We start from the raw sequence: 25,282 nt of genomic DNA on the forward strand, positions 1-25,282 counted from the left end.
TTCAGATGAATAAACCTAGCAGCTCACTAAAGTGCTGACAGCACTGAAATCTTCTAAAAAGTATCAAGGAAATGAAAATGACTCATCAGACATGCCAACCGATAACGAAGCAAAGCTGGACTACTCTGGCAGTTCCAGCCTAAAAATAGAGCTGTAAAAAGTCACATTTGCGGGGCTGATAACAGAGAAACAGCTGTAGCGCAAAGAAAGTCACTAGAAAAAAATATTTCACAAAAAATAGCTACACTTTTCAGAAGTCATTTCACTGCATGTTTGTATCACAAAATAACTGTGAAATTATTTTAACTACTGAAGACAAGAAACTTGAAAAAGCAAGCATGGCTAATATGTTAGAGATGGTGTATCACAATGGCATTTTTCATTAAAGTATTTTTCCTGTATTTTTAATTTGGGAAGAACATAGTCCTAAGTTCTCCTCTTATCTCTCTCAGTACATGACTTCATAAATCATTTAATTATTGCAAGCGTTGACAGACTGCTCTTGGCAAACCACCTTCCAAAGAGCATTGTATGTGCCGTCATATTTAACAAGAATTACAAAATTTAAAGCAAAAGTCAGCTATGCTTTACCTCAAGTATTACCTCTGTCTTTGTGTTCTTCAGTTCTTTTAATAGCAAAAAAAAAAAAAAAAAAAAGAAAATGCTAGGAATTGTTGTTAGGCCTAGGGAGTAGTTCAAGTCACACAAATATGGATATTCATAGTCAAAATCTTTGAATGTGACTGGAGTTTTTGGATGCTAGGGGAAAGAGGGCATTTAAAAATGTACATCTCTCTGTATGATATATTAGTTTAGGATACAAAAACAGTAGTCACCTTTAAAAACAACATTGTAATGAATGCAAGACTGGATTAGTTTTTAATTATTTGCAATTTAAGAATATCCCCCAAACTTGATATTCTTATTTCCCAAAAGTCTTGTGAAAAATGGCACCACAATTAACAATGAATTTATTAATATATCAGAAAAAGTCAGAAAAATATTCTAAGTATATCTTGAAAAGCAGAAGATATTCTAAAAAGCCGAGGATTGATAATTACAGCATAATTCTTCCCCACAGCCACCCAAAATATCCATTGTTTTGGTTTCTGTTCAGTTCCCACAAATAGTGTTGTCAGTGATCCATTACTTGGTTCAATTGTACCATTAGATATTCAGCCCAGTTCGCTTTGAGCTCACCAGCCTGCGCTAATTCTGTTTTTTGTGGCACTGGCCTTGGATTAGTGGAATTGTTTCCAGCTGTGTTTTCAATATCATTCCTATGTAATCCTATTTATAGAAATGTCGTGAAATCTATACTAGCCAAGCAAAGGATGGTCAATATCTTGTTAGTTTGAATACTTTTAAAATATGGTGGCTGTAAATCATTGTTGCTCTTTTGAAATCACTTCAAAATACTGGAAGGTAAATTCATGGGGCCAATTCACATTCAGTAAGTTTCTTCTCAAAACTCAGGTTTTTTTTTTTTTGAAGGAAGACAAGAAGGAAACATTGGTAAATCATTTGTACATTAATATTGTGCATATTATGATCTTGCTCTATTTCCAGATGTGCAACTTCTATGAACTCTTTCAAGGAAGCTTTACCTTTTAACTTTTAGCTTGAACTTTTGAACAACATGAGCTCTTCCCTGTAATTATGCAAGGAGATATACTGTGCTTTCCAGAGGAAGCTGGGTAAAGCTCAATGGTAACAAGCATGATTCACTCTAAAAAGTGGACAAATAGTGTAAAAATAGCATTGCAAATCAGGAAAATAAACTGATATTAATAAAATCAGCCGAGTTCCCCTTGAAAGCATATACTTTGCATAAACTTAAAATATTAGTTTCATTGCTTATGTGAACAGGTGATTAAAAATTAAAGTATAAAGTCATTTGAAGGCTGCAGAGAGTTACAGAATCTATCGGTCAGTGGGATCCTCAAGAGTTTTTACTGAGTCCCAGTACTTTGACTAGATACAGCCACAGGATGGTGCTCATGGACTTTGTATACTACATTATAAATCCGGAAAAAAAAAGAAAGAGAGAGAGGGAGCCAGACTCTCCCTTTGGCAGGCTGTTCCTTGTCCTGCCCTGAAATATATGAGCCAGCAAGCAGTCGTGGATTAGGCTGATTTATCTCTCTACATTTACTGAGTCTTCAAGGACATTGCAAATAGACCTATCTATCTGCTTCCTTGTCTTCTGGACATTATTGTTTAGCTAGATACATAAATTAGGGTCTGAAAAGGTACAAAATGTATCACATTTAGCATCAATGAGCGGAACATCTTATTGCTTCAGAGGAATCGTTAGTCTTGCGAGCTACTCTCTTCTTGAGTGGTGCACAGTGTTGGCTATTGCACACAGCTGGCAGTACAGTAGAATAACTACAGGCGACAGGATCTCCCAGATTCCTAGAGCTGGGAGATGCTTTTTAGATCTAGGAATGCTTTTTAACCTTTGCTGTAGAAAACAACTGGACTTAAAGAGTTTTTCTGAAGCTCAAATACCTCTGCAGTTTCGGTGGAAAGGTATCTGTGCACTGTGACTTTGGACAAGAGTCTGCAAGACTGGGAATCCTACTCAGCAACAGAAGGTCCCTCCTTACAGAGTTTAGTCACAGTCATCTCCCTGAGACTTGCTGCCTTCCCCTTCCCTAGAAGGGGCTCGTACTTACATTAAGAAAGGGGTGCACATGTCTGCAACAAAAGGAGGGCTAAGCAGAATCTCCATCCTTTATTGGATTCAGGGGGAAACATAGGACAAAGGCTGAGGAAAAGGCTGAGGAATTTAATGCCTTCTTTGCCTCAGTCTTTAATAGTAAGACCAGTTGTTCTCTGGGTACCCAGCCACCTGAGCTGGACGACAGGGACAAGGAGCAGAATGAAGTCCCCATAATCCAAGGGGAGATGGTTAGTGACCTGCTACACCACTTAGACACACACAAGTCTATGGGGCCAAATGGGACCTACCCAAGGGTACTGAGGGAGCTGGTGGAAGTGCTCACCAAGCCGCTTTCAATCCTTTATCAGCAGTCCTGGCTAAGCGGGGAGGTCCCAGTTGAGTGGAGGTTAGCAAATGTGAGGTTAGCCATCTACAAGAAGGGCTGGAAGGAGGATCTGGGGAACTACAGGCCGGTCAGTGTGACCTTGGTGCTGGGAAAGGTTATGGAGCAGATCATCTTGAGTGCTGTCACATGGCACATACAGGACAACCAGGGGATCAGGCCCAGGCAGCATGGGTTCAGGAAAGGCAGGTCCTGCTTGACCAACCTGATCTCCTTCTATGACAAGGTGACCTGCTTAGTGGATGAGGGAAAGGCTGTGGATGTTGTCTATCTAGACTTCAGTAAAGCCTTTGACACCGTTTCCCACAGCATTCTCCTGGAGAAACTGGCTGCTCACGGCTTGGACGGGTGTACTCTTCGCTGGGTAAAAAACTGGCTGGATGGCCGGGCCCAAAGAGCGGTGGTGAATGGAGTTTACTCCAGTTGGCAGCTGGTCACAAGCGGTGTTCCCCAGGGCTCAGTACTGGGGCCGGTTCTGTTTAATATCTTTATCAATGATCTGGACGAGGGGATTGAGTGCACCCTCAGTAAGTTTGCAGATGACACCAAGTTGGGCAGGAGTGTTGATCTGCTGGAGGGTAGGCAGGCTCTGCAGAGGGACCTGGACAGGCTGGATGGATGGGCCGAGGTCAATTGTATGAGGTTTAACAAGGCCAAGTGCAAGGTCCTGCACTTGGGTCACAACAACCCCATGCAACGCTGCAGGCTTGGGGAAGAGTGGCTGGAAAGCTGCCTGGCAGAAAAGGACCTGGGGGAGCTGGTTGACAGCCAGCTGAATATGAGCCAGCAGTGTGCCCAGGTGGCCAAGAAGGCCAATATCATCCTGGCTTGTATCAGAAATAGCGTGGCCAGCAGAACTAGGGAAGTGATTGTGCCCCTGTACTCAGCACTGGTGAGGCCGCACCTCGAATACTGTGTTCAGTTTTGAGCCCCTCACTACAAGAGAGACATTGAGGTGCTGGAGCATGTCCAGAGAAGGGCAGCGAAGCTGGTGAAGGGTCTGGAGCACAAGTCCTGTGAGGAGCGGCTGAGGGAACTGGGGTTGTTTAGCCTGGAGAAAAGGAGGCTGAAGGGAGACCTTATTGCTCTCTACACCTACCTGAAAGGAGGTTGTAGAGAGGTGGGGGTCGGTCTCTTCTCCCAGGTAACAAGTGATAGGATGAGAGGAAATGGCCTCAAGTTGTGCCAGGGGAAGTTTAGACTGGATATTAGGAAAAATGTCTTCACCAAAAGGGTTGTCAAGCATTGGAACAGGCTGCCCAGGGAAGTGGTTGAGTCACCATCCCTGGAGGTATTTAAAAGACGTGTAGATGTGGCACTTAGGGACATGGCTTAGTGGCAGACTTGGCAGTGTTAGGTTAATGGTTGGCTGTGATGATGTTAAAGGTCTTTTCCAACCTAAATGATTCTATGATTCTATGATTCTTAACTGCAGTCCTTCAGTGATTTCATTTGTAATTTTATACAGATGACCAGGCATGTCGTAATGAATATTTTCATTCACCTCTTAAATTCTCAGGACTTACAAACTTTGTGAGTAGTAGTCTCAATTGTAAATTCAGTAGGGAATACCATAGGGAACTCATATTTCTATATGAATCTAGATTCTGCAATTTCATGTCCCCATTGCAGTGTCTATGCATATGGCAAAAATGTACATATGCACTATGATGCTTTTAATCAAGGTGTATACTAAGCCAGACAAGTGCTGGAACACTTTAATATAAATATTTCCCCCATGAATCATTAATCCACACATCGCAATTCCCGGCACTGGGGGATACTTGCATTCCAAGCCTTACTGCGGAGTAGGAACCTTCTAAATCATTTAAAACGAAGTGAACGAGGAACTTCGGGGAGAGGAAAATGAGTTAAAAGGTAGCAAAGCCGGAAGAAAGAGGACACTGAAAAGCACAACACCGGCGCATGTAACGCTGCCTGTCCCCGCTCCAGCCCCGCCGCCCACCCGGCCCTGCTTCCCCGCGCACCTGGCCGCGCCCCCGCCGCGGAGGTCGGGCTCGGGGGCGGAGGGTTGGATCTCAGGCATCGCTCATGCCTCTTTTTTTCCCCCCCTTCTTTCCACCTTCTGCTCTATAATTGCCCGCCTCCTTTCGTTACCCTTTCGCCTTATCAGATGCGGCGCAGCGAGGGGAAGAGCAGCCAGAGGGGAGGGAAGCGGCTCTCCCGCAGCCGCCTCGACACCCACAGCCCCGCGTGAAAACGAGCGGCCGCATCCCCACCGGCTGCTCCCCCGCTGATGCCCGCACAGGTCGGTGTGTGCTCCGCTTCGTCTCCCTCGAGGGCTGGGGGAGGCGGGCGGGGAGCTGGCTCCAGGGCGTTAAAGCCCGCGGGGGTCAGGGGCAGGAGCGGGAGCGCTTCCCACCCACCTGCCCGGACACCCCGCGGCGGCCGGAGCGGAGCCCCGGAGGGAGAGTTGGGTGAGGGAGGAGGAGATGGAGCGGTGGAAAGCGGCGAGCCTGGGGCGGGGAGGGGGACCCTCTTAGAAAACCCTGCAAAAGCCTTACTTTAAGAAATAATCGTAATTAAAAAGCAACCAGCCACACGTTAAAACGGAGGGTCTCTGCTGCCCGCTTCCCCCCGCGGCGCGTCGGGGCAGATCGCTTGGCCCCGGCTCCTCACGCCCGGCGCCTGGAGGGTGTTACTGCAGCGGGCGGCTGCCCGGGCAGGCAAGCCCGCCCTCGCCGCGGCGGGCTGTTGCCGGTGGCGGGTCTCCGCTGCCTGCCGGCGGGGGCGTTCCCGGCGGGCAGCCCCTGGGTCTCACAGGGCCCGTCCTTCGCCTCAGCTCGGCGGAGGCAATGAACTCCCCCGCTGTCCCTTTCTTAACTTGGGGAGGGAACTCGTTTTCAAACGGGAGGCTCGTGGGTGCTGCTGGCGGGGAGTGCCCCGAAGAGGCGTCGGGGGGCTGGGGGGTCAGGCGCGGCGCCGTGTTTGTGAGCCGCGGTCCCTCAGGCCAGGCTGGAGCCGTGTTGCGGGGGCTGTGGAGAGGCGAACCAAACGCGCCCGCCGGGTCGTGGCACAGCCAGAGGGTCTGCGAGAGCCCGGACGGCGTCTGCGCTTCGCCGCCGGCCCCCTCTGCCGCCTTCCCGCCCTTCCCGTGTGGGGGCGGCGGCCATGGCGGCGGGCCCGGCCGCTCCCTCGAGGCCGTGGCGGTGCCGGGGCAGGTCGCACTCTTCCTTTCGCCCAGCGGGACGTCGACCCGAGAAACGTGTGCCTGTTCCCTGGCAGCGGGTGGACGCACGGTCACGGCGCTCCATAACGAGCCACCGAGATAGGAGAAATAACCCAGGGCTCCTGTTCAGGAGGGCAGCCCTAACCTGCCTGCCGCGGGGAAGGAAGCCAGGGCTGTGCCGAGGCGGCTCTGCCTCCTCGCCTGGGCTGGGTGCGCTTCCGCAGGCAGGGCGGTAAAGCACGGAGATGTATGTCGCGTTTCTCCCGGGCTGTGAGGTCCCAAAGGCAGGTTGTTCTCTCGGGAGAAGGTGCCCTGTTGCCAGGCCCGTGCAGGCGTCCCGGGCAGGCAGGCGGCCTGGAGCCCACCCGGGAGAGGAGCTGTGAGCACACGGGGGAGCGGGGCTCACCTCACGGGCAGGGCTCTTGGCCTGGGAGGGTTTGGTCTCTGCTGCCAGGACTATTCTGTCAGATAACTGTTTTGCCAAATAGTTAACAAAAGGTGAAATATATAAAAAGCAGGAGGAATAGGATATTTCTTTTTATTCCCAGATGATGTCAGCCACAAGGTGGCTGCAGACTGGTGGTTGCCTTTCCTAGTTAAGTGAACCTTGAAGGTCATTGCAGAGATGAACTTGTGCCTAGTTTATCCAGCGCCAGTTGTATGTATCCCAATAAATCTTACTTCTCTGCACAATGGCTTTTCTCTAAAAGCAGCAGTAGAGAGTGTTTCTACGCAGGACCTATCAGTTAGTATTTATAGCCCTCATTTGGGAGGAGGGTTTATATAAAATCTAGCAGATGGGGAATTGAGCCACCACTGTGAGTGGATATTTTAATATCTGGGTTATTACATGCAAAGAAATCCACACATTGTCAGTGGTGACTGCATGGAAGAATGAGTTGTATGCTGTTCTTTGAAGAGTCTATGTTTACTTGCTCCAGGTTGTATTCCTGAGTGAGGGGAGAAGCTTCGATACCTAATGTGAGATACACAAGGGATGTATTTCAGACTGTTTAAGACTTAACTCTCTTCATTCCTCCTGTTGCCTGTCACTAGGCAACTGTCTGCTGACTGTGCTGACTCATCTGGATCCAGTCCTTGGGTGTCTGACCCTTTGTGTTCATGTAGTAGGAAGCCCGGGCACTTTGCTTGCATTTCTGAATTCCATTTGGAGGACGTGTCCTAAGAACTGGGCATAGCAAGACCCAAGTTTCTGGTGCACATCTTTGTTACTGGATCTAGCTATTTGCCTCTGTCTTGAGAGTTTTATACTGTAAGAGATAGATTCAAAATATATGTTTAAGTAGTGTGAAATTTGTTGATAATTTGGCTAAAACTTAGGTAACCTCATGTGGGGATGGAATTCACAATGATTAAGCCCCCTATATATTTCTAGGTGGCCTATCAAGCATTCATGGCTGGGATTTGCAACAGTAGACCTACTGAGTCCTGGGATAACTATGGCAAATTGTGAACACTTGAAGAAAGAAGGAGATGTAGGTCTTATCCTCTTATTTGTTTGGTTGAGGTACTTCAGACTGCCTTTTGTATTAGTTAGTGGTTGAACCACTTGCTTTGTGCCTTCCTCAGAAGACAATGAAAACATGGAAGGCAAATTCAATGATGGTATGTTGGGAATATTAGAGAAAATGACACAGCAGGTAAATGGGAGGGACTTGCAACACAGAACTACATAAACCAAAATTTACCAAAGTAAACCTTCAAATGCTGACTCTTTGTTGACAGCAAGAAAGCTACTATTAATTACCTTAATTTAATTCTCCCGTAAAATACTAACAGGAGAGGGCAGCAAAAATTCTTCTTCCTGACCCAGAAAATCAACTAAAACTAGTGCAGTAAAGTTGAGTGATAGATAAACATTTATAAGCACAATGTTATGAACATGTTGATGTGTCTTGAGAGGTGCTTCTATATATGTTGAATAACTGTACTGGAAAGTGTTAAAGGCCAAGTTCAGATAATGAAATTTGTACTGTTCTTAACCTAGCTTCTGTGGACAGATAAGTTACCCCTTCTGAAACTTGTTCTTTGGCACCAGAATTGCTTCCTGTAACCCAACTAGTTCATCTAGGACTACCTTGAGTGTAGCATTGCACTCTAAAGTGTTGATGTTCCTAACTGATTAAGTTATAGTAAATGTTTTTGACCATGGTATTACCTACAAATAGAATTAGTGCTTACTCAGCTGATACCCCGCATGCCAGCTGAGCTGTGTCTGCTTTAGTCACTGTAAGTGCCAGGTAGTACAACGAGAGCACAGAGTAAGTTGAATAAGATAGAAAAAAAGAAAAAATAAAGTAGGTTGTAGAGGACAGTGAGAAGAGAACTTGTGTTTCCTCAGAACAAAGTTCTGCCTTTTTTGACAACTAATGTGCAAAATTGCTCAGTTGGACTGATCAATGATTATTTCACTGGGGTTATTGAGTACACGCATTTGCTAGTTTATGGTAGGCTTGTGGGGCAGTTCTCATCTCTTTTTATTACAGAATCCTGAAATACATAAGTTAACATCCCATTCTGGATGCTTTCTGGATATAAAGTAGCTAATAGTTTTAGTCCTACTTTGTTATTGAGAACTTCAGAGTTCTCTACCACAGGTGTCTTGATAAAGTGCTTGGAACACTGGATTGTGTAGAGATACCCATTTTACCTTGTTATGCATAGCAAACTCTACTTCCAATACTCGCGTATGCTTAGCAAAGAGTATCAGTTTTCTCTTTATATGGGCCGAATTTTCAGAACTGTTGAGTGGCCCACATAAGGTTCTTTGTCCCTTTCAGGATGAAATCTTGGCTCCACTGATGTCTATGGCAAATTCCTAATTTTTTTTAATGGAATCCAGATTTTGCCCACACTTTTCATTAAAGTAGACGCCTTATCTTTGCAGGTTTAATAAGTCTTTTTGTTCTATGTGTTTTTAGACCTGCTGATACTATGTGTATTGAGGGAAAGAAGATGCTTTGTCGGTATGAGATACAGAGCCGTTTCTTCTTGGCTTTTTTAGCTGTCACAGCTTTCTTCATCAGTGATGCCCAGGGCCAAGGTAAGTCATAAATAAGAAGATGGAGCTTTTCACTCTGATGTGCAGAAATAGACTTTCTTATTTCAAATGCAAGAGTTACTTCCCTCTTAGTAGGATGTGGATCCCATACTGCTGAAACGAAGTGGAGTTTTGCTGCTGATCTCAGGGTGGGAGTAAAATTATGTGTTCATGTGTGCTCTTTGAACCTAGTATCTCAAATAGCATAAATCTTTTTGCAAATTCAGGTGTTTCAAAATGAGTTATATGGAACAATTTTTTTTTTTTACTCTTATTTACATGAAAGTACTGATCAGAAATTGCTGTGGCTGTCCTCTACATAATCAAGTAAGTTTGATGGACCAGCTATGATACTAAGCTTGTATGGAATACATATTTTTTTTTCTTTGTTAGAACAGTAGCTATTGTAACACATCATACAGTATTGCACAGGACTGCTAAATGTCACAGACTACTTCTGCAGGTTTTTAAAAAAATCTCCTTTGTAGGTATTAAAAGATACTGCTGACATTGTTAGGCTTAAATACTTGGATCGTATTGACAGTGGTTTGACTTCTAGAGAAAATTTATCCTATTGCTTGGGGAAGAAGGGAGGAAGAATGCCAATGAGTTTTTATGATTTCTAAAGAAAGACGTTTCTCTTGACTTTATGTAATCCCTTTGATGTGAGACTGCATAGGCATAACTGGGAGCAGAATTTGATCCTGGGTCTCTTCTAAAGCGTCTTGTATAATGCATTATTCATGAGCACATTCAGAGAGTAGTGGCAACCTGAGGCTTTCCAAGTTCTGATAAATGCAAGTAGCAGTGCTGTCCAGTCTGCGTGGCACTCAAGTGCTGGGGAAGCATACCATCTTGGATGTTTGGGAATCTGCGAGTGTTTTACAAGCCTCTCCCAGAACTTAGGAACACACGTAAGCAGTAATATTTAATGTGGGCGATGTGAGGTGAATGAAGAAATACATGTTCCCAATGTTCAACACATCAATTCTGGTCAGAAATGAGGTCCAGAATGTTTGTGACTTAATGAGCCAATAAAGCAAAGCATATGGTTAGTCCTCTCTCTGTGTATTTCAGTCCCAATACATATGGTTAAGATTTGCAAAACAGGATTGGGGATTGAGATCCATCTCCAGAAAGTTTTGCAAAATTCCTTGAGCTTGGAAAACCGTACTCTTCCCCCCGTTCCTTTTTTTTTTTTTTTATTTTTAAACATTGATTTAATCGGTCATATGTAAGGGAGAAAACTCTCAAACTATTAATACAATGAAATGAAGGTCAGAGAGTTTTTTCCACAATCATCACACCAGCAGAAGCTAGAGCTGGTGTACTTGATGAATAAAGAACAATACTTCCCTTGTTCTTACACTCTTTCAGCAAGCATCAGCTGCTGAATGCTGTCAGCAGTGTGATACTAAGCTAAGTGAACTATTGCCTTGGCCCAAAATGACTGTTATGTTATTGAATGAGGTGATATGAAGTCTCTATTCCATGTTCACAGAATAAAAATCTCTTGCTACACTTAAAGTAATAAGATGTTTCCCAAATCCTTTCTTTTCTCAAGGTTGCCACCCCTTGCAGTAAACTCTTCGTGCAGCTGGCTAACTATTTACAATTTAATACAGCACTAACAGTACGTTTGTCTGTTTTAAGTATTTCTTAAAACACTCTGCCAAGGTGTAGGAAGAGCTGGTATTAGTTCCAGCTTGTGTTTCCTTCCTTTGGCAAAGATGCTCAGGTAAAGGTGTGTAATGTGACTTCTTGGAAAGGAGAATATGTTTGGGAGACTGAAGTCAACATGCCTGAAGCTACAACTTATTCCTTCAACTGAGGAGTTATCTGTGTTGAGCTACATGGTTTTATCTCATTTATTGCCTGAATGCCTTATAAACCACATAGTGCCATTCAGTTTTTACTCAACAACAATTATTCTTTCATCATTGCTGTTTCTTCCTCATTCAGCATAATGTCACTTAAACAACAGCAACAAAAAAAATCCAGCTTTTGTCTACTTATGTTCTTATATAGTACAAAAAAGTAGTGCTGGGCAAGAAAAATACTTTAGAATTTTCCATGTATTCATAAAATAACTTGCTTTAAGAATTTTCCTTCTGTATTTAAAGATGGAAACTTTTCTTTGTGTAGCAATAATTTCCATGTGTTACTAATGTAATTGCTAAGTAATTGTAGTGCATATTAACTTGTTCAGTTCTTATGACAAAAGTAAATTGGAAGCCACAAGGTTTAGTTAGTATCCAATCTTAGACTATTGGATGTCTGAGAGAGCTGCACATATGCAATTTATAGTATTTTTCCTTTCCTTTAAGATGCTGAATAGTTCAAAACACTCTTTCCCTAGTTGTCCACAAGAGTCATGTATTTGAAGTGGTAATTTATCTGGTGGCATAAACCAAAGCCTTGAACTTGTCTGTAGTTTTCTTTTGGGTGACTGCTGTAATGTTGCTGATGGCCATTCACTTTTGCATTCCTGTAAAACCACTTAACAAGCTCTAGCTACTGATTTTTATCAGTTAACTGACTCAGCTTGGATTAATTTTTTTCCCTTTCTGCAAGAAGTGAGATTTTGTTCCACAGACAATAAAGGTCCAAAGAAATAAAGATATCCTCTTCAGGTTGGTGAATGTGTAGTAATTCCCATCAATATTTTGTTGTCTGTTCAAGTGTTAGATTTTTAACTTCCTTAGCTGTATGTACTTTTCTATGCCAGAACTTAGTCTTTGCACAACTAAGACACAGTTGAGTATCTGTCTGGTGAATAATTCTTTTCTTCCTTATGATTAATTGCTGTGTGGGAATGTCTGTTCCCCTGCACTGCCACCTTTGATACAAAAAGTACTCAGTGAAAATTGACTAGTTATGTAAAGACTATTCTGGCACAACGTTTCTAGTCTTTCACATTGTAACTCTGTAGTAAACAGAAAAACTTTTGGTGATTGTGTCCTTCTTTGCTTGTAAGATCTGTGATTGTTTTTTAGGGGCTCCCACAATTTACCTGGTTTGGTGATGGCTAATGGCAATTAGTCCAGAACTATGCTTCTTTGTTAGAAGGTGCTTTCATAAACTGTTAAGTTGAAAGTAGGATGGAATGGAATGACAGGGGAAGGAAGAAGATGGCAGAGAAAATGAACTCTGAAATTCTAAGACATGATTTTTTTGTCAATCCTTGGTGTTACTTTGTTGCTCTCTGCTCTGCCTCTTAATCCCCATACAAATTTACCACTTAATCCTGGTAAAAAGTGCAGCATTTTTACACTTGCATACTGTCATTGTTCAAAAGTTTATTCACTATTCCTTAGACGAAATAAATAATAAAAGGAATTGCATATTTTGCAGACTTCTAGGTATGATTTGTCACTCTTGGTTCATTCAGCCCCAATTCATTGTGATTTATGTATAGCTCAAAGACAGAATGAATCTTGAGAGTGAATTAAAAGCTGTAATCCATAACTACAGTCTGCTTGGCTCTCAAAACTTTTTGCCATAGTTTGTCATTTTATTACAATTATAGCATGCTGAATGTTCTTGCAGAAACCTGCCCAGCAAAACATTTTGCAATACGAGGGCCAAATTTTCAAAGAACTGATTTTGTATTTGCAGTGATTCCTGCACACACCCTTGCTTGCAGCCTCTCTTTCTCTAAACTTCGGGGAGGTGACAGGCAGTCTGAAGATGAGGTCTGACAAGATTGTGCCCAGCAACTGGGGAAATGCACTGTTTGGGTCTAAGCCCAGTGCTGTGAATCAGAACAGTTTTGAGTGTGTGGAACTGGTGTGCTACCTGCTGTTTCTGTCCCCTTGCCTCTCTTCTTGAGCTTGTTCTCTGAAGTCTTTGAGAATGTGGAGGTGTTACTAAGCTGTTCTTGGTGCTTATGTACTCTCTTCTCTGTGTTCTGGTGTTAAGTCCCTCGAGGCAGAGAACTGCGGAACCCGCCTTTGGTCTGACAAAACTGTCCCTTATGGATTGAGATGCTGGATGCAAGGGAATACATCTCTTGTATTAAACCTCCAGATTTTTACTTCTAAGACCCAAATGTTTTTGATGGTAGATGACATGAAAAAAACACCACCCCAAATCCCAAAAAACTACAGCCTGCCTCTTTCCTTCTTCTTTCTTCCCCCAAGCTGTTGGAAAAAGAAGCACATAGGAAAAAGTAATCAGTTCAGGACAGGTCTTTGGCTGCTGCTAGTGCCAAAGCTGCATTGACTGTAGCAGGTCAGATGGAGAGGCCAGAGACTGTTGGCTAGCACATGCTGCCTGTTGACTCAGATGCTCCGTATGCTGTAATCCTTAAATCTCAGAAATATCATGATAACTGTTGGTTTATTATATCTAGCGGACCAAAAAACCATGGGCATGAGCCTAGTCAATTAAGAGCTGTCTTGAGCCCTGGGGAAAAGAAATTGCCACTTCTTCCCTTCAGATAATTTCTTAGACTTATGAACAGAAACCTTAAGGGTGGTAGTGGCAGAGACACTGAGGGTTTGCAAAATGAGGGAGAAAGTTGAGGGGGCTGTGGAGGTAGTGGGAAGAGGAGGGGCGTAAGGTTGATGGCGGATTTTGTTAACCTTTTCTAGCCCTTTCTGTTGGTCAGCCTTTGGGTAGCTTCCCTGGCTGCCTTTCCCTCTAGATTAGTTAGTTCTGTGAGCCAAACCCTATTCCAATGTATGAAGATTTCCCCTTATTGACAGCCTTGGATACCCCAGGCTGCACAACTAGCAGCTCTGCTTCAGTTGTTTGCTGTGAAAGAGGCATGTGGCTCCTTGAAGCAGAGCAGAAATGCTATGTAGAGTGTTGTCCAGCATCAGTGGAGCTTTCCTGAGCAGAGGGATGCAAAGCTGTGAAAAACTAATTTATGTGCATAGACACAAAGTTGCTGATACTGCTGTAACAACGTAGGGTGGATTTTTCATTTGTTCCTCTGTGTGTTGCTTCACTGAAATATCACCTCTTTCTCAATCATTTCATGCTTTTATTCATTTCACCTGCTGCTTCTATTTGAAACCTAGGTGATGGCACAGTATAAATAGAAGCCAGATTTGCTTACCATCCAGATTGCCCCTGTCTAAATCTTGACTAGCCTGTGCATGCCTGCTAGTCTTGATGAGACCGAAGCAGTGCTTGCAGCTGGGCAAGTCTGTGTGCTGCTTAGGCCAGGTTTGCAAATTGGGCAGCTGATGTTCCCTCTGCCTTACGCATGTCTATTTTTCCTCTTGGTTATTGTGTCTTCACAAGGCTTTGAAAATTTGGCCCTGAGTGAAATGCCCATGGTAATGTGAGGCAAAGGAGGCTAGGTAATGCATATTGTCAGTGTAACCAAGGAGAGCAATTTTAATTCCCATATATTAACAAAGAGCATTTTTATTACCAGCTTTGCCTGCTAAACTAGAGTCTTAACATCTAACACTGTTTGTCTTTCTGTCCTCTGCTGTTAGGTTGCTAGTTTGTTTTTATAAAGAGATAAATAAAAGATATGTCTGAGGGAAGTAGTGCACCTGGGGATGTCATTTTACAAACTAATAAACTGATGTATGTGACATTTTGAATAACTTGCATCCTTTATCATTAAAATCTTGTGTTGTCTTCCTATATGTGTTTATTTTTATGTTTGTTTAAAATTGGCGGTTGCTTTTTATTTGAATTTAAACTGTTGTTTTCTTTCCCCACTTGCAGTGTCCCCACCAACAAGACTAAGATATAATGTAGTCAGTCCTGACAGTGTACAGATCTCTTGGAAAGCCCCCAAAGGGCAATTCACTGGATATAAGCTTCTTGTCACTCCAAGTTCAGGTAAAACAAAAGCCTGTATGTTCTCTTTTAAGGTGAAAGGACTGTCTTCCTAAGGCTGAACAGCTTTTCAGAGGCTAGTGTCATCCTTCAGGACTAAGGAACTGTGAGCAAGCTGTGGATAATGGAGTAGTGGCTGGTCAACAGAAGAAAGAAATTGATCTCACCAGAGGGTGGTCATAGGCATAGAATACGGGAATCAAATGCTTAAGGTAGAAGTGGGTGGATGCTAGTTATGCTTCATATGTAGTCCTTGGGACTTATCGCTGATCATCTGTCTTTACCTTTCTTCCAGTGAGGTGTAAGGAAGTCTAGAAAGTGTTCAAGGGGGACCACAGGAACCCTATTTCAGTCAAAGCTTTGAGGTGGATCTCCCTGGGCCTTCTCCCATACTGAGCTCCCCAGAAAAGACCAAAAAGATTTTAGACCAAACTTAACAAACAAACAAGCAAACAAAACTTTTAAAACTTTTTTGAATGAAAAATTGAAATGTAAAGATAGGCAACAAAGTGGCTATATCAGGCTACCTGTGTAGAGGTACTACTTCTGTACATATTTAAATTTAGATATAGATGCACTTTTAACATACAGCTAAAATACATATTTGTACATATTTGTATACAATCTTTATATATGTATACATAGAAATATTTAATATTTGTATTTATACATGAGAATGTCCTTGCTCGAAGGAAGTGGGCAAAGAGGGCATTCAGAAATGACATGGGTACGATGCGGTCAGAACTGGCAGCCAATCCCAGAGCAGTGTGAAAGCCTGTGGGTATAATGTTACCAAACTTGACAGCTTTTTGTCAAATGTTTCTTTTTTTCTTAATAGTTTTGCTGGACACCATGGCTATTCCATGAGGCCCAGATACAAAGGCTGATTGACTGATCTTAGAGTGTTTCTATCTAAGAAACTGGTCTGTGTCTTTGGTCAGACTGCCTGACTTCTTGCTTTTCTGGGATGCCCTCCGGCCTGGCTGTATGGATAGTCCCAGAAGTGGGAATACTTGGGTCATTGTAGAGCTTGAGGTAGTTTTAAGTCATTACATTTACCGTGCTATAAGAAAGGCAAACAAAGTTATGTATTTGTGGGTTTTTTTGTCTTTTCTCTTATAGGTGGAAAAACCAATCAATTAATTCTTCAAAACACTGCAACCAAAGCAATTATTCAAGGTCTTATTCCAGATCAAAACTATGCCCTTCAGATCATTGCATTCAGTGAAGACAAGGAGAGTAAGCCAGCACAAGGCCAGTTCAGAAGTATGTGTCTTTTTATGTCTGACTTGCAGAATTTATTAGATATTTAATGTGACTTATGAAATTGTAACAAAGTCTGACACAAAGGGGGACAATAGCAAAACAGTTTCTTCTGAGGTGGAAGGCTAATCAGAGCCACAGATTTTAACTGGTACATATACAGCTGGAGGCCTGAATTGATCCAGTCGCTCTTGCCCAGGAGATTCTTCCTTTGGGCTATCTTTGTTCCCATTGGTTTGGAATCCCTTTCTTCTGCATTCCGTTATGAAATTAGCCAGTATCTCGTGGAAAAGAATATTCGGTGAGCAGAAACAAGAAGGGAAGTGCTATATTGTGATACTTTAAACATTTCCTTCCCTTTGTCCAACTTTTTATTAAAACATTCTTATAGCTGTGCCAACTGGCAACTGGTTGCTAGTTCAATGATACTTTGAAAGGCTAAATTCTTATTAGTCTTTATCTGTCAAATATGTTTACAAATTGTGCTTAAGACTTTTTTATGTGATCTACACATATTCTTAATGTCTATATGATAGTGATATATATGTTTTAGCTGATTTGTCTTGATCTGCATCTTAAACAGTTCTGTTAAATATGATCAGTGGGGATTTGGTCGATAAAGACAAAAATGTGACAGTCTGGGACTACAGTTGAAAGACTACTGAATTCCCTTGACACTGAATATTTCTGTCATTGCTAAACCACCTTTCTCTTAGAACTAGCACAAGATAAAATATGCTGACTGCTTGATGTGGCATGTGTCAAAGTCCTTCTAGCTTTTCATCACTGCAGCTGTGTGTTTACTACTTTAAGTTCTATCCTGGTTAGGAAACCCACAAAACCACAGATTACTTTAGCATTAAAGAGCAGCCCACAGAAAGCTACACCAACTTCTATAATATTAGGTGTGGCTGTTTTTTAAACTACTTCTATTCTTCAGGAAAAGTAGAGCCGGCAACTTGATTTAAGAATATGGGCGTTATGTTCTATTTAGTATACTCTTTCTTTGCTGCAGGTGAAAACATGTAGCACTTAATGAGGCTAGAGTTTCATTTGACAATATGATGCCTTGCACAAGTAAAACCAGATACAGCATGTATACAAATCCTTCTTTTTTGCTATCTTGCTATTCTATGCTTTTTTCCCCTTCTCTGACAAGTGGGGGGAAAATTTCATCTAATTCTTGAGGTGAAAAATGGTCAAACATATACAAAGCTTTGAGAATATCCTCTGGTTTAGTGCCTTGGAAGTATGTTTTTAATGCTGCTGAGTTGTAACTGATGTACAAAGAATTCTCAAGCCTACAATAAAATTTCATTGTTAAAAGAGTATTCTTCTTTATAAAGCCAGGTATAATTTCTTATTCTAGTGCTGCTTGTAAGTTATTGTACACAGTATGTAATTAACATACTGGGGAATTTTTTCCTTTTAAAATGCAGCTGTAAAAACATGCACTAGATAAGTTTTTTGTCTGTGTAAATATGTGAGTAAAACTGGTGTCTTCTTGTCTGTTCTTCCTACGTGGTTAGAATTTTGACAGTTAGAAATGGCTTTCCCAAATCCAGAAATCTCTGTCAGGATGTGACCAACTTGTCTCCTGTGCGTGTTTTCAGACTTTTGTACTGTTTCTCTGGAGACTTGCTGCTCAACAGCACTACCATTAGAGGAGGGCATCAAGCAGCTCCTTAGCTTGCTCTTAGCCTTTTCTCAAAGGAACACTCTTAGAAGGCTAAGCAATGCCATCCTTTTTGACTAGTATTATTCTGGTAATTTCAGCTCTTTTATTTTAGTTGGAGACTTGTTTAGGTAAGGATTAAACCCAGACTTCTGAGTAAGACCTGGTGTCATCGTGGCTTTATCTGTAACCCAGCTAATAACCAAGATCTACCTTGGTAAAAGCTGACTCCTCAGCAAGCTTGTGGACTTGAATTTGCTTCTGAATCAGTTTCATAACCGTTTGCTAAAGGTAGAGGTGATGTACTAACACATGCTGTGTTAGTAAGGAGACGAGTCAAAACTTCAGTTATTTTTTCACCAGTTTTCCTGCTTCTATACCTGGAGTGTGAGGGCTGTAGGTTCTGCAGAAGGTTATCACACTGAGAAGGTCACACTCAGATGTTTGTTAGTGGGTTGTCTTCCTAAGACCCTAGGATGGTCTGCTGATTATATTTTGGATTGGAACTTAGAGCACTCTTGGCTGTTTCAGACATTCCATATACTATTGGGTAAATTAGCGAAATCCATTTGACTTTGGTTCCACTTGTGTAAAACAGAATACTTGTATTGTCTATTTTATATCGTATGTTTCAAGAGACAGATAACCTTCTTTCACGCTCTCACAGTGTTTTTTGAACAATGTAGCACAGGGAGACTCTTATTCTGGGTAAGACTCAGTGCCTGCTTGGATGAATGTTGGTCATAATCCAGCTCTACATAAACTAAAGATTTTAATTCGAGTGGAATTTTATTTTCTATGAAAGATATTCTCTGTTTCATTCTTTTAAGCTGTTAAGTTGTAGACAGCTGGGGCATTGACACCAATTAGCGTTCTAAGGAAATTCTGAAAGGATCCTTTTTTTTCCTTATTACGTGACTTTAGCAATGATTTTGCCAGAATCTTTCAGACTATGAGTAGGTGATACTGGCTGCTAATATAATATTAGGAATTGCTAATCAAGCTGGGTTCTGCTTGGCTGTTATGAGAGATTTGGGACATAATAAGGGAGGTATCCCACTCACTTGTGGGACAGGAAACTGTTGAAGTCTGGACTTCGGAGCAGCTTTGCTCTCATGGGAGTATTTGGTGCCCTGAACACAGATTTGGGCATGGGATCTAAGCTGATTCTTTAAAGCGGGTAATGTAACAGCTGGCTATGTGCTTTTGTGTTGAATGACTTGGAGTGGAACTCTGCAATGCTGGACTTGCCCCAGCTAGCTTTGCCAATTTTCTGGACTATATTTCCAGTGCTGGGTCTTGTCAGTGTGGGCTTAGGTGCTTATGTCACTGTATTTGGACTCTCCTGTGCGAGGAGAGTCACTTTTGAGAACTTTAATGATGCTAGGATGGGGAGAGATTCATAAAAAGAATAAACCCAAAGGGAGGGAGGGAAAACCCAGTAACAGTCACTTGTTACCTAAGCATATCGCAAGATGTTGCGTGCAACTTCTTTATCTGGAAGAAGAAAATTACATGCTTCTGACTGCACTGTTTCCAGTTTGATTGATTATTTTTTCCCCCTTATTTTTCAGTTAAAGATATAGAGAGAAGAAAAGAAACAAGTAAATCCAAGGTGAAGGATCCAGAAAAAACAAATGCGAGTAAACCAGCTCCAGAAGGTCAGATCATAACACATATGACTTGTGTGATATTCTGAAAATAATAATCTTTTTTATTTAGCTTGGCCATTGTATAGATTTTCTTTAAGTCAGTACTTTAAATCTGGTTCCCAGGGTTAAATTAAGCAGCAGGGAAAAATCAGTATTTTCAGAAATATTGGAGAGTTGCTACAACAGAGGTATTGCTTTTAGTTCTGTGTTTTGCTTTACCATTTATACAGTAAGCACTAAATACCACCATGAATAACATAAAAGCAGTCTTTGAACCTGCATTAAAAAATCATGTTGCCTGTACTTCCCCACTGGGTGCACTTTGAGTAGTGAAAGAATCATGCACGTGTGTGTATACATAATAATAATTTCATATCGTCTTGGCTGCAAGACAGACTTGCGGTATTAATTCCCACCTAAGGTCGAATTGGTATTATTGTGTAATTAGGCACATAATAACTTGATAACTCTGTCCTAATGTAGGACATATGTATGAAAACATTTGAAATATTTCGAGGGGAAAAAAAGGAGTTCATTTTGTCCAGTTGCAAGGAGCCAATCTTCTGGTGAAATGTGATATTGCTTGTCATGAGAAGCTTGCCTAGTATGGACAGTAAAATCTATTTCAAGCTTAATATATAACTCTATTTCCTGTTATTCTAAAATTCAAATAATATCTTCTTTATGAAGTAACCCCAACAATAATTATTCCCTTCAGTGATTATTTATGATGTACAGAACAAGCACAGACGAGAATAGCTTGCTATGACCTTAAATAGTCTCTCCGTGAATAAACTGGACAGTTTCAAGGATCCCATTTCTCCCGTCCCTTTTAGCTCTATCTCCTACTAATGCAAGTATCAAAGACCTCACCCTAAACTCCTTGAAGCCCATGCAAATTTTTCTCACTTCAGTGGGTTTTTCTTCTTACCATACATACTTGTGTCATGTTGCACTTATTAACACTATACAAGTTTGTTTCCATACAGCATTTCTCAAGCCAAAGCACCCTTGAATTCATCACATGGGGTGCATTGTGGAAAATGATAGCTAGTATTTGCAACACTTAAAGAAGCAAGTTATACCTGCTGGTGCATGATGGGGTAGTGGATAGGTGATCTTTCTTTCATGTCTAGAGGAAGACTGAGTTGGAACAAATGAGAGAACTAAAGGAGGAAAATGTGATTTGTTTTCTTAATGAAGGATAAGTGATAAAAGTCGAAGGAGGGAAAACTGGGCCTGTAATAGGAAAATGTTGATTAAATGCAGACAGAGGAAAGTGTCTGCCAGACTGTGGGAGAGGATTTATGCTTCTTCATGGAGTAGGGGCAAAAATACAGTTGGCAAGAGGAGACTGGATCTGCAGTCTCTCCCTTTTTAGGATTCTTGTTTACTTGCAAAGTCTTTAGCTCAATCGCTTTCCTCCTCCCCACACAACTTTTTACTCATCTGAACTTCTTCAGTTGTATCGGGGCAGTTTGTATCAGAGCAAAATACTCTCCCAGCTAGCACTTGTGAAAAGCTATTGCCCTATACTTACTGTAGCAGGTTTTGCTAGAAAACTGGGTATGTATTTGAAAGAAAGGCAAAACTCACAAACTTCTCAATCAGCAAAACTGACCAAAAATAAGAAACGTTATGCTAATTTTTATGAGTTCTTGATTTTGTTTAGCCCTATTCCCAACCCAGCTATATTTTAATGTAAAGTAATAGACTTTTTTTCCTACTGCCTAGCTGTTGCATATTTCTTCCCTTTGCGCAGTATAATGATTATTCAAAGTGATGGAGATTCCAACTGAATGACTTCAGTGGGAGTAGGGTGAGAGTCCAAGCAAAAACGTTATGCAGAAATAACAGCATCAGCAAAAAATGTGTAGTTGGGATAGAAGTGAATTCAGAACTGATACACAAAGAGTAATGGTATCAAAACTTTCCTAGTTTAATAATAAAGATCGTTCCACCTCAAATTGAAATTGGGTCAAAAAAAAAATAAGGAAGAGTCTGTGAAAGAAATGGATTAAAGAAGTAAGAGCAAATTTTATGGCAAAACCATGAAGAATAACTTGATCCTCTGCAGATGTTTGACAGGAAATGATTTGAGTATGACCAAATGAATTCAGGCCAGCAGTTAATTTGTTTCATAACAATTTAGTATATGGCTAAATTTGATGGATTTAATAGCAACCCTGATACATTCTGTGGCTGTGTTATATCCTTGATCAAGTTGGTAAGACCTAAGGAGTTAACAGTACAAAATAAATTATTAGGTAGTATAATATCTTATCTGAAAACAAGAGCAATCTTTGCTCACAAAACAAATTGAAAACAACCATTGTCCAGATTGATATTGTCAGTGGTTGTGGCTTCTGCTCTTGTCTGGACTGAAAGAATAGCAAAAGTGTATTTCACCATTTCTGCAAGTATTAGAGTCGAGTTTTGACGTAAGGAGATGCCTTCCGTGAACATCTGCCCTACTTGTTACAGAAGGATGTTTATATAAGAAGAAACTAGAGTGTCTTTGCAAGGCTTAGAAAGGCAAAGGTCATCAGTCATTCTCCTGCATATGGAAAATTGCCTGGCAAAATTCTGCAATGTAAATATTAGGACAGATTTGGCATTTGGTAGGCCAGAAAACCAGAAATCAATGTTTTGGGACAAAACTAATAAAGGACAGCAATACACTTGTCAGTGTGTGTGAAAAAGCATGTCAACTCTGTCAGTAATGCAAGGTCCAGTTTGTGCATTATGAAAAACTCATGTATCTTGCTGATTTTCCTGAAAGGCACAAAAGGCACAAAATCATAGAAATCTGTTGTTTATAAATACTTAGCTAATATACTTTCTTCAGGGTCACATAATAAACCCCAGAAATTTCACTTTCAGTTTCAGTGGGACAAAGATTTCACCATAACCCTTCTACTCATAGAAACCAGCTCTTCACTAAGAAATACAAGATGGATATCTATATTAATGATTGCAGATGGTTTCAAAGCTTCTCACTCTTATTTTCATCTGTGGTTTGGAGGACTGATTCTGCAGTGCTGTCCACTATTTGATTACCAACTGTCTGAGGCTCTAGGTAGTGCTGGGAGGCGTGGATGTCTTCTAAACTCCCAATCTACCTTTTTCTTCTGTCCTTAAATTAGATTGTATTTGGGTTTTGCTCTGTCTTTATGGAACTCTGTCAGTAGCTTGTGTGGCTTGCTAGTAATTTTTCCAGCAGCTTCAGTAACCTAGATTAAAATTTTCCATCTATTGTGTCCTGCCCATTCAAGTAGTTTGAAAAGATTTACTCCTTTCTTTCCTGCTCTAAGTACTATGCTCTTATCTCAAACAAACCTCCAGTGTATATCCAGTAATGCCATTGTGCCAAATTAGTTCAGTTTTAATGTCTAGCACTCATCCATCAAATGTTCACTTTATATTTGATTTCCAGAAACCTCTAGTTCTTCTGCACAACCACTTTCAAGTCTTGAATCTCCTTTCTATATTTTTCAGAACCTGTCAGTTTTCAGCTTAGTGATTTATCACTGCTGTGCACGCTCACATTAATAATGTCAGAAGCCTTTTCTCTTTCTCTCTGTTGAGATAAAGCTCACAGACTCGGCTTCTTTCAGCACACACTGATATTTGAGTACTTGTACCCTGGCACTTCTCCAACTCCCTCATGTACAAAGCGCCTTTCTGTACAGCGACAGGGGTTAATACATTCTGTGCCTTCTCAGATGTTTTACAGTTTCTCAGAGAGCTTCTACGAGTGATTCTCTAATCAAATCCCTTTGGGGAGGGGTGAATCACAGTGTTTTGACTATATCCTGTGGCAAATACGCGATTATATTCTTTCTCCGCAGAGAGACACATCTCTGTGTGTCTTAGATGTTTTTAGCCACCTATTTCAATAAAAACAACAGAACACTGACTGAGGGCCAGTTTTGTTTTCTTGCTTGTGGACTTTATTTTGGGGCTTTTTAGTTGAGAGGTGTGGTGGCTTAGCCTAGGCTAGTAGCCAAACTCCCACCTAGCTGCTTGCTCACTCCTCTCCCCAGCAGGATGGGAGAGAAAAGAGGAAGAACAGGAATGAAAAAGCTCATGGGTTGAGATAAAGACAGGGAGACTGCTTACCAATTACCATGGTAGGCAAACAGAGTCAACTGGGGGAAAATTTACTTAATATATTGCCAATTAAAATAATTTTAAAAAATGCTAATGTGGGTAGTGGGAAACAAAAAAGACAAACATTAAAACAACAGCTTTCCTCCCTGCTTTCCCAGGCTCAACTTGACCTCCTCCCTCCTCCCAGACTCCTCTCCTCCTCCCTTGTTGTCACTGCAGGTTACACTCAGTCCAAGTCCCTTCAGAGAGGAAGCATGCAGTGCAAAAGGGGTGTTGAGCGTTTATGATCAGGATGTAGTGGTTTCTCTCTGCCATTCCTTTCTTCTCATACCTTTCTTCTCCTCCAGTGTGTCCCTTCCACAGGCTACAGGGAGTACCTGCTCCACCATGGAGCACCTCCTCCTCCGACCTTGGTGTTCTCTCTGCTGTTTCTCACTCTTTTTTTTTCCTCCTCCTCCTCTCTCTGCATGGCTTTTTCTGCCCTTTCTTAAATATGTTTTTCCAGAGGTGCCACCAGCTGTGCACAGGCACAGGGCGGCCCCTGGCCTCTTCTCAAAAAGGCCACCCCTGCAGCTTCCCTGCTGCCAAACCTGGGCACAGATGCCCAATACAAGAGGCACTCTATTAATGCTCTACTAGAGTAAAGTGTTTGCACAGTCTTAAACCTGTCCTGTTCAGAAATTCCCTTACGCAAATCTCAAATTGGGATGATTTAAGACAACATAGAGCATGTACGGACCAGATTTTTCTCCTGAATCAAGTTTTCACAGGATAAGCCTTCTACAAACTGTAGACTATTAAAATGATGAGAAATAAGCTCCCATAAAAGATTATGTGATTTATGTATGAAGCAATGTAACAGTTACTTTCTCATCATAAAGTGGATGTAATATAGTCAAATAGTAAGTATGAGTTGTTAGGGAGGTCAGAGACCTTCACTGCACAGCACAGAACATTCTGGTTAGTTCATCCTTCCAGAATGAAAACTGCATTTCATCCCTGGAGTGAGTCCATTAGGGACAGGTGTGTTTTTTTTACAGATTCCTATTAAAATCTAGTGACATGTGGCCTAGCTAAAAAGCCTGGGAGAACTGCAGCTTTTTAGATCCCCTAAATGCTTCTTTCTAATGCAGTCACCTTTACCACATGCCAGGAACCAAACTGGCAGAACATTACACGAGCTGCCCGGGCCGGTGTGGGGCCAGCTGGATGACCTCAGAAAAGGGGTATTGCCCCTCAGTTCCCTGCCCAAATGGAATATACAGGAGGAAACTCTAGGATAAATCAACTGACAATAAAAGCTAGATCTGAGTTTCTCATCATGGAAGACTGAGACAAGCAGGCAGAAGTTTAGGAAAGAAAATTTATAGCTGATCTGTTGGGTCATGGGTATAGAAAGGACAACTTGGGAATGGAAAAACTAGACACTGGGTGAGTGAAAAATAATGTAGA

General features: G+C 41.7%; 1 protein-coding gene across 8 annotated transcripts in view; it reads left to right on the top strand.

Annotated features, from left to right (window-relative positions):
• Positions 1-4,909: 4,909 nt before the first annotated feature.
• The window catches only part of COL14A1 (collagen type XIV alpha 1 chain), a 253,923-nt gene continuing 233,550 nt past the window's right edge, over positions 4,910-25,282 (top strand). For 2 of the 8 annotated variants that reach the window (XM_075495201.1, XM_075495202.1), the window contains exons 1-7: positions 4,926-4,999; positions 5,206-5,340; positions 7,658-7,757; positions 9,204-9,325; positions 15,014-15,130; positions 16,250-16,393; positions 19,640-19,726. In XM_075495201.1, the coding sequence (XP_075351316.1) occupies positions 9,217-9,325; positions 15,014-15,130; positions 16,250-16,393; positions 19,640-19,726 (457 nt within the window). In that variant the 5' untranslated portion in view covers positions 4,926-4,999; positions 5,206-5,340; positions 7,658-7,757; positions 9,204-9,216. Of the gene's footprint in view, positions 5,000-5,175; positions 5,341-7,657; positions 7,758-9,203; positions 9,326-15,013; positions 15,131-16,249; positions 16,394-19,639; positions 19,727-25,282 lie in introns of those variants that run through there. The other 6 variants (XR_012774563.1, XM_075495203.1, XM_075495200.1 and 3 more) reach the window with 6 other exon arrangements.

This window comes from Mycteria americana, chromosome 2 (assembly GCF_035582795.1).
Source record: "Mycteria americana isolate JAX WOST 10 ecotype Jacksonville Zoo and Gardens chromosome 2, USCA_MyAme_1.0, whole genome shotgun sequence".
Lineage (NCBI taxonomy): Eukaryota > Metazoa > Chordata > Aves > Ciconiiformes > Ciconiidae > Mycteria > Mycteria americana.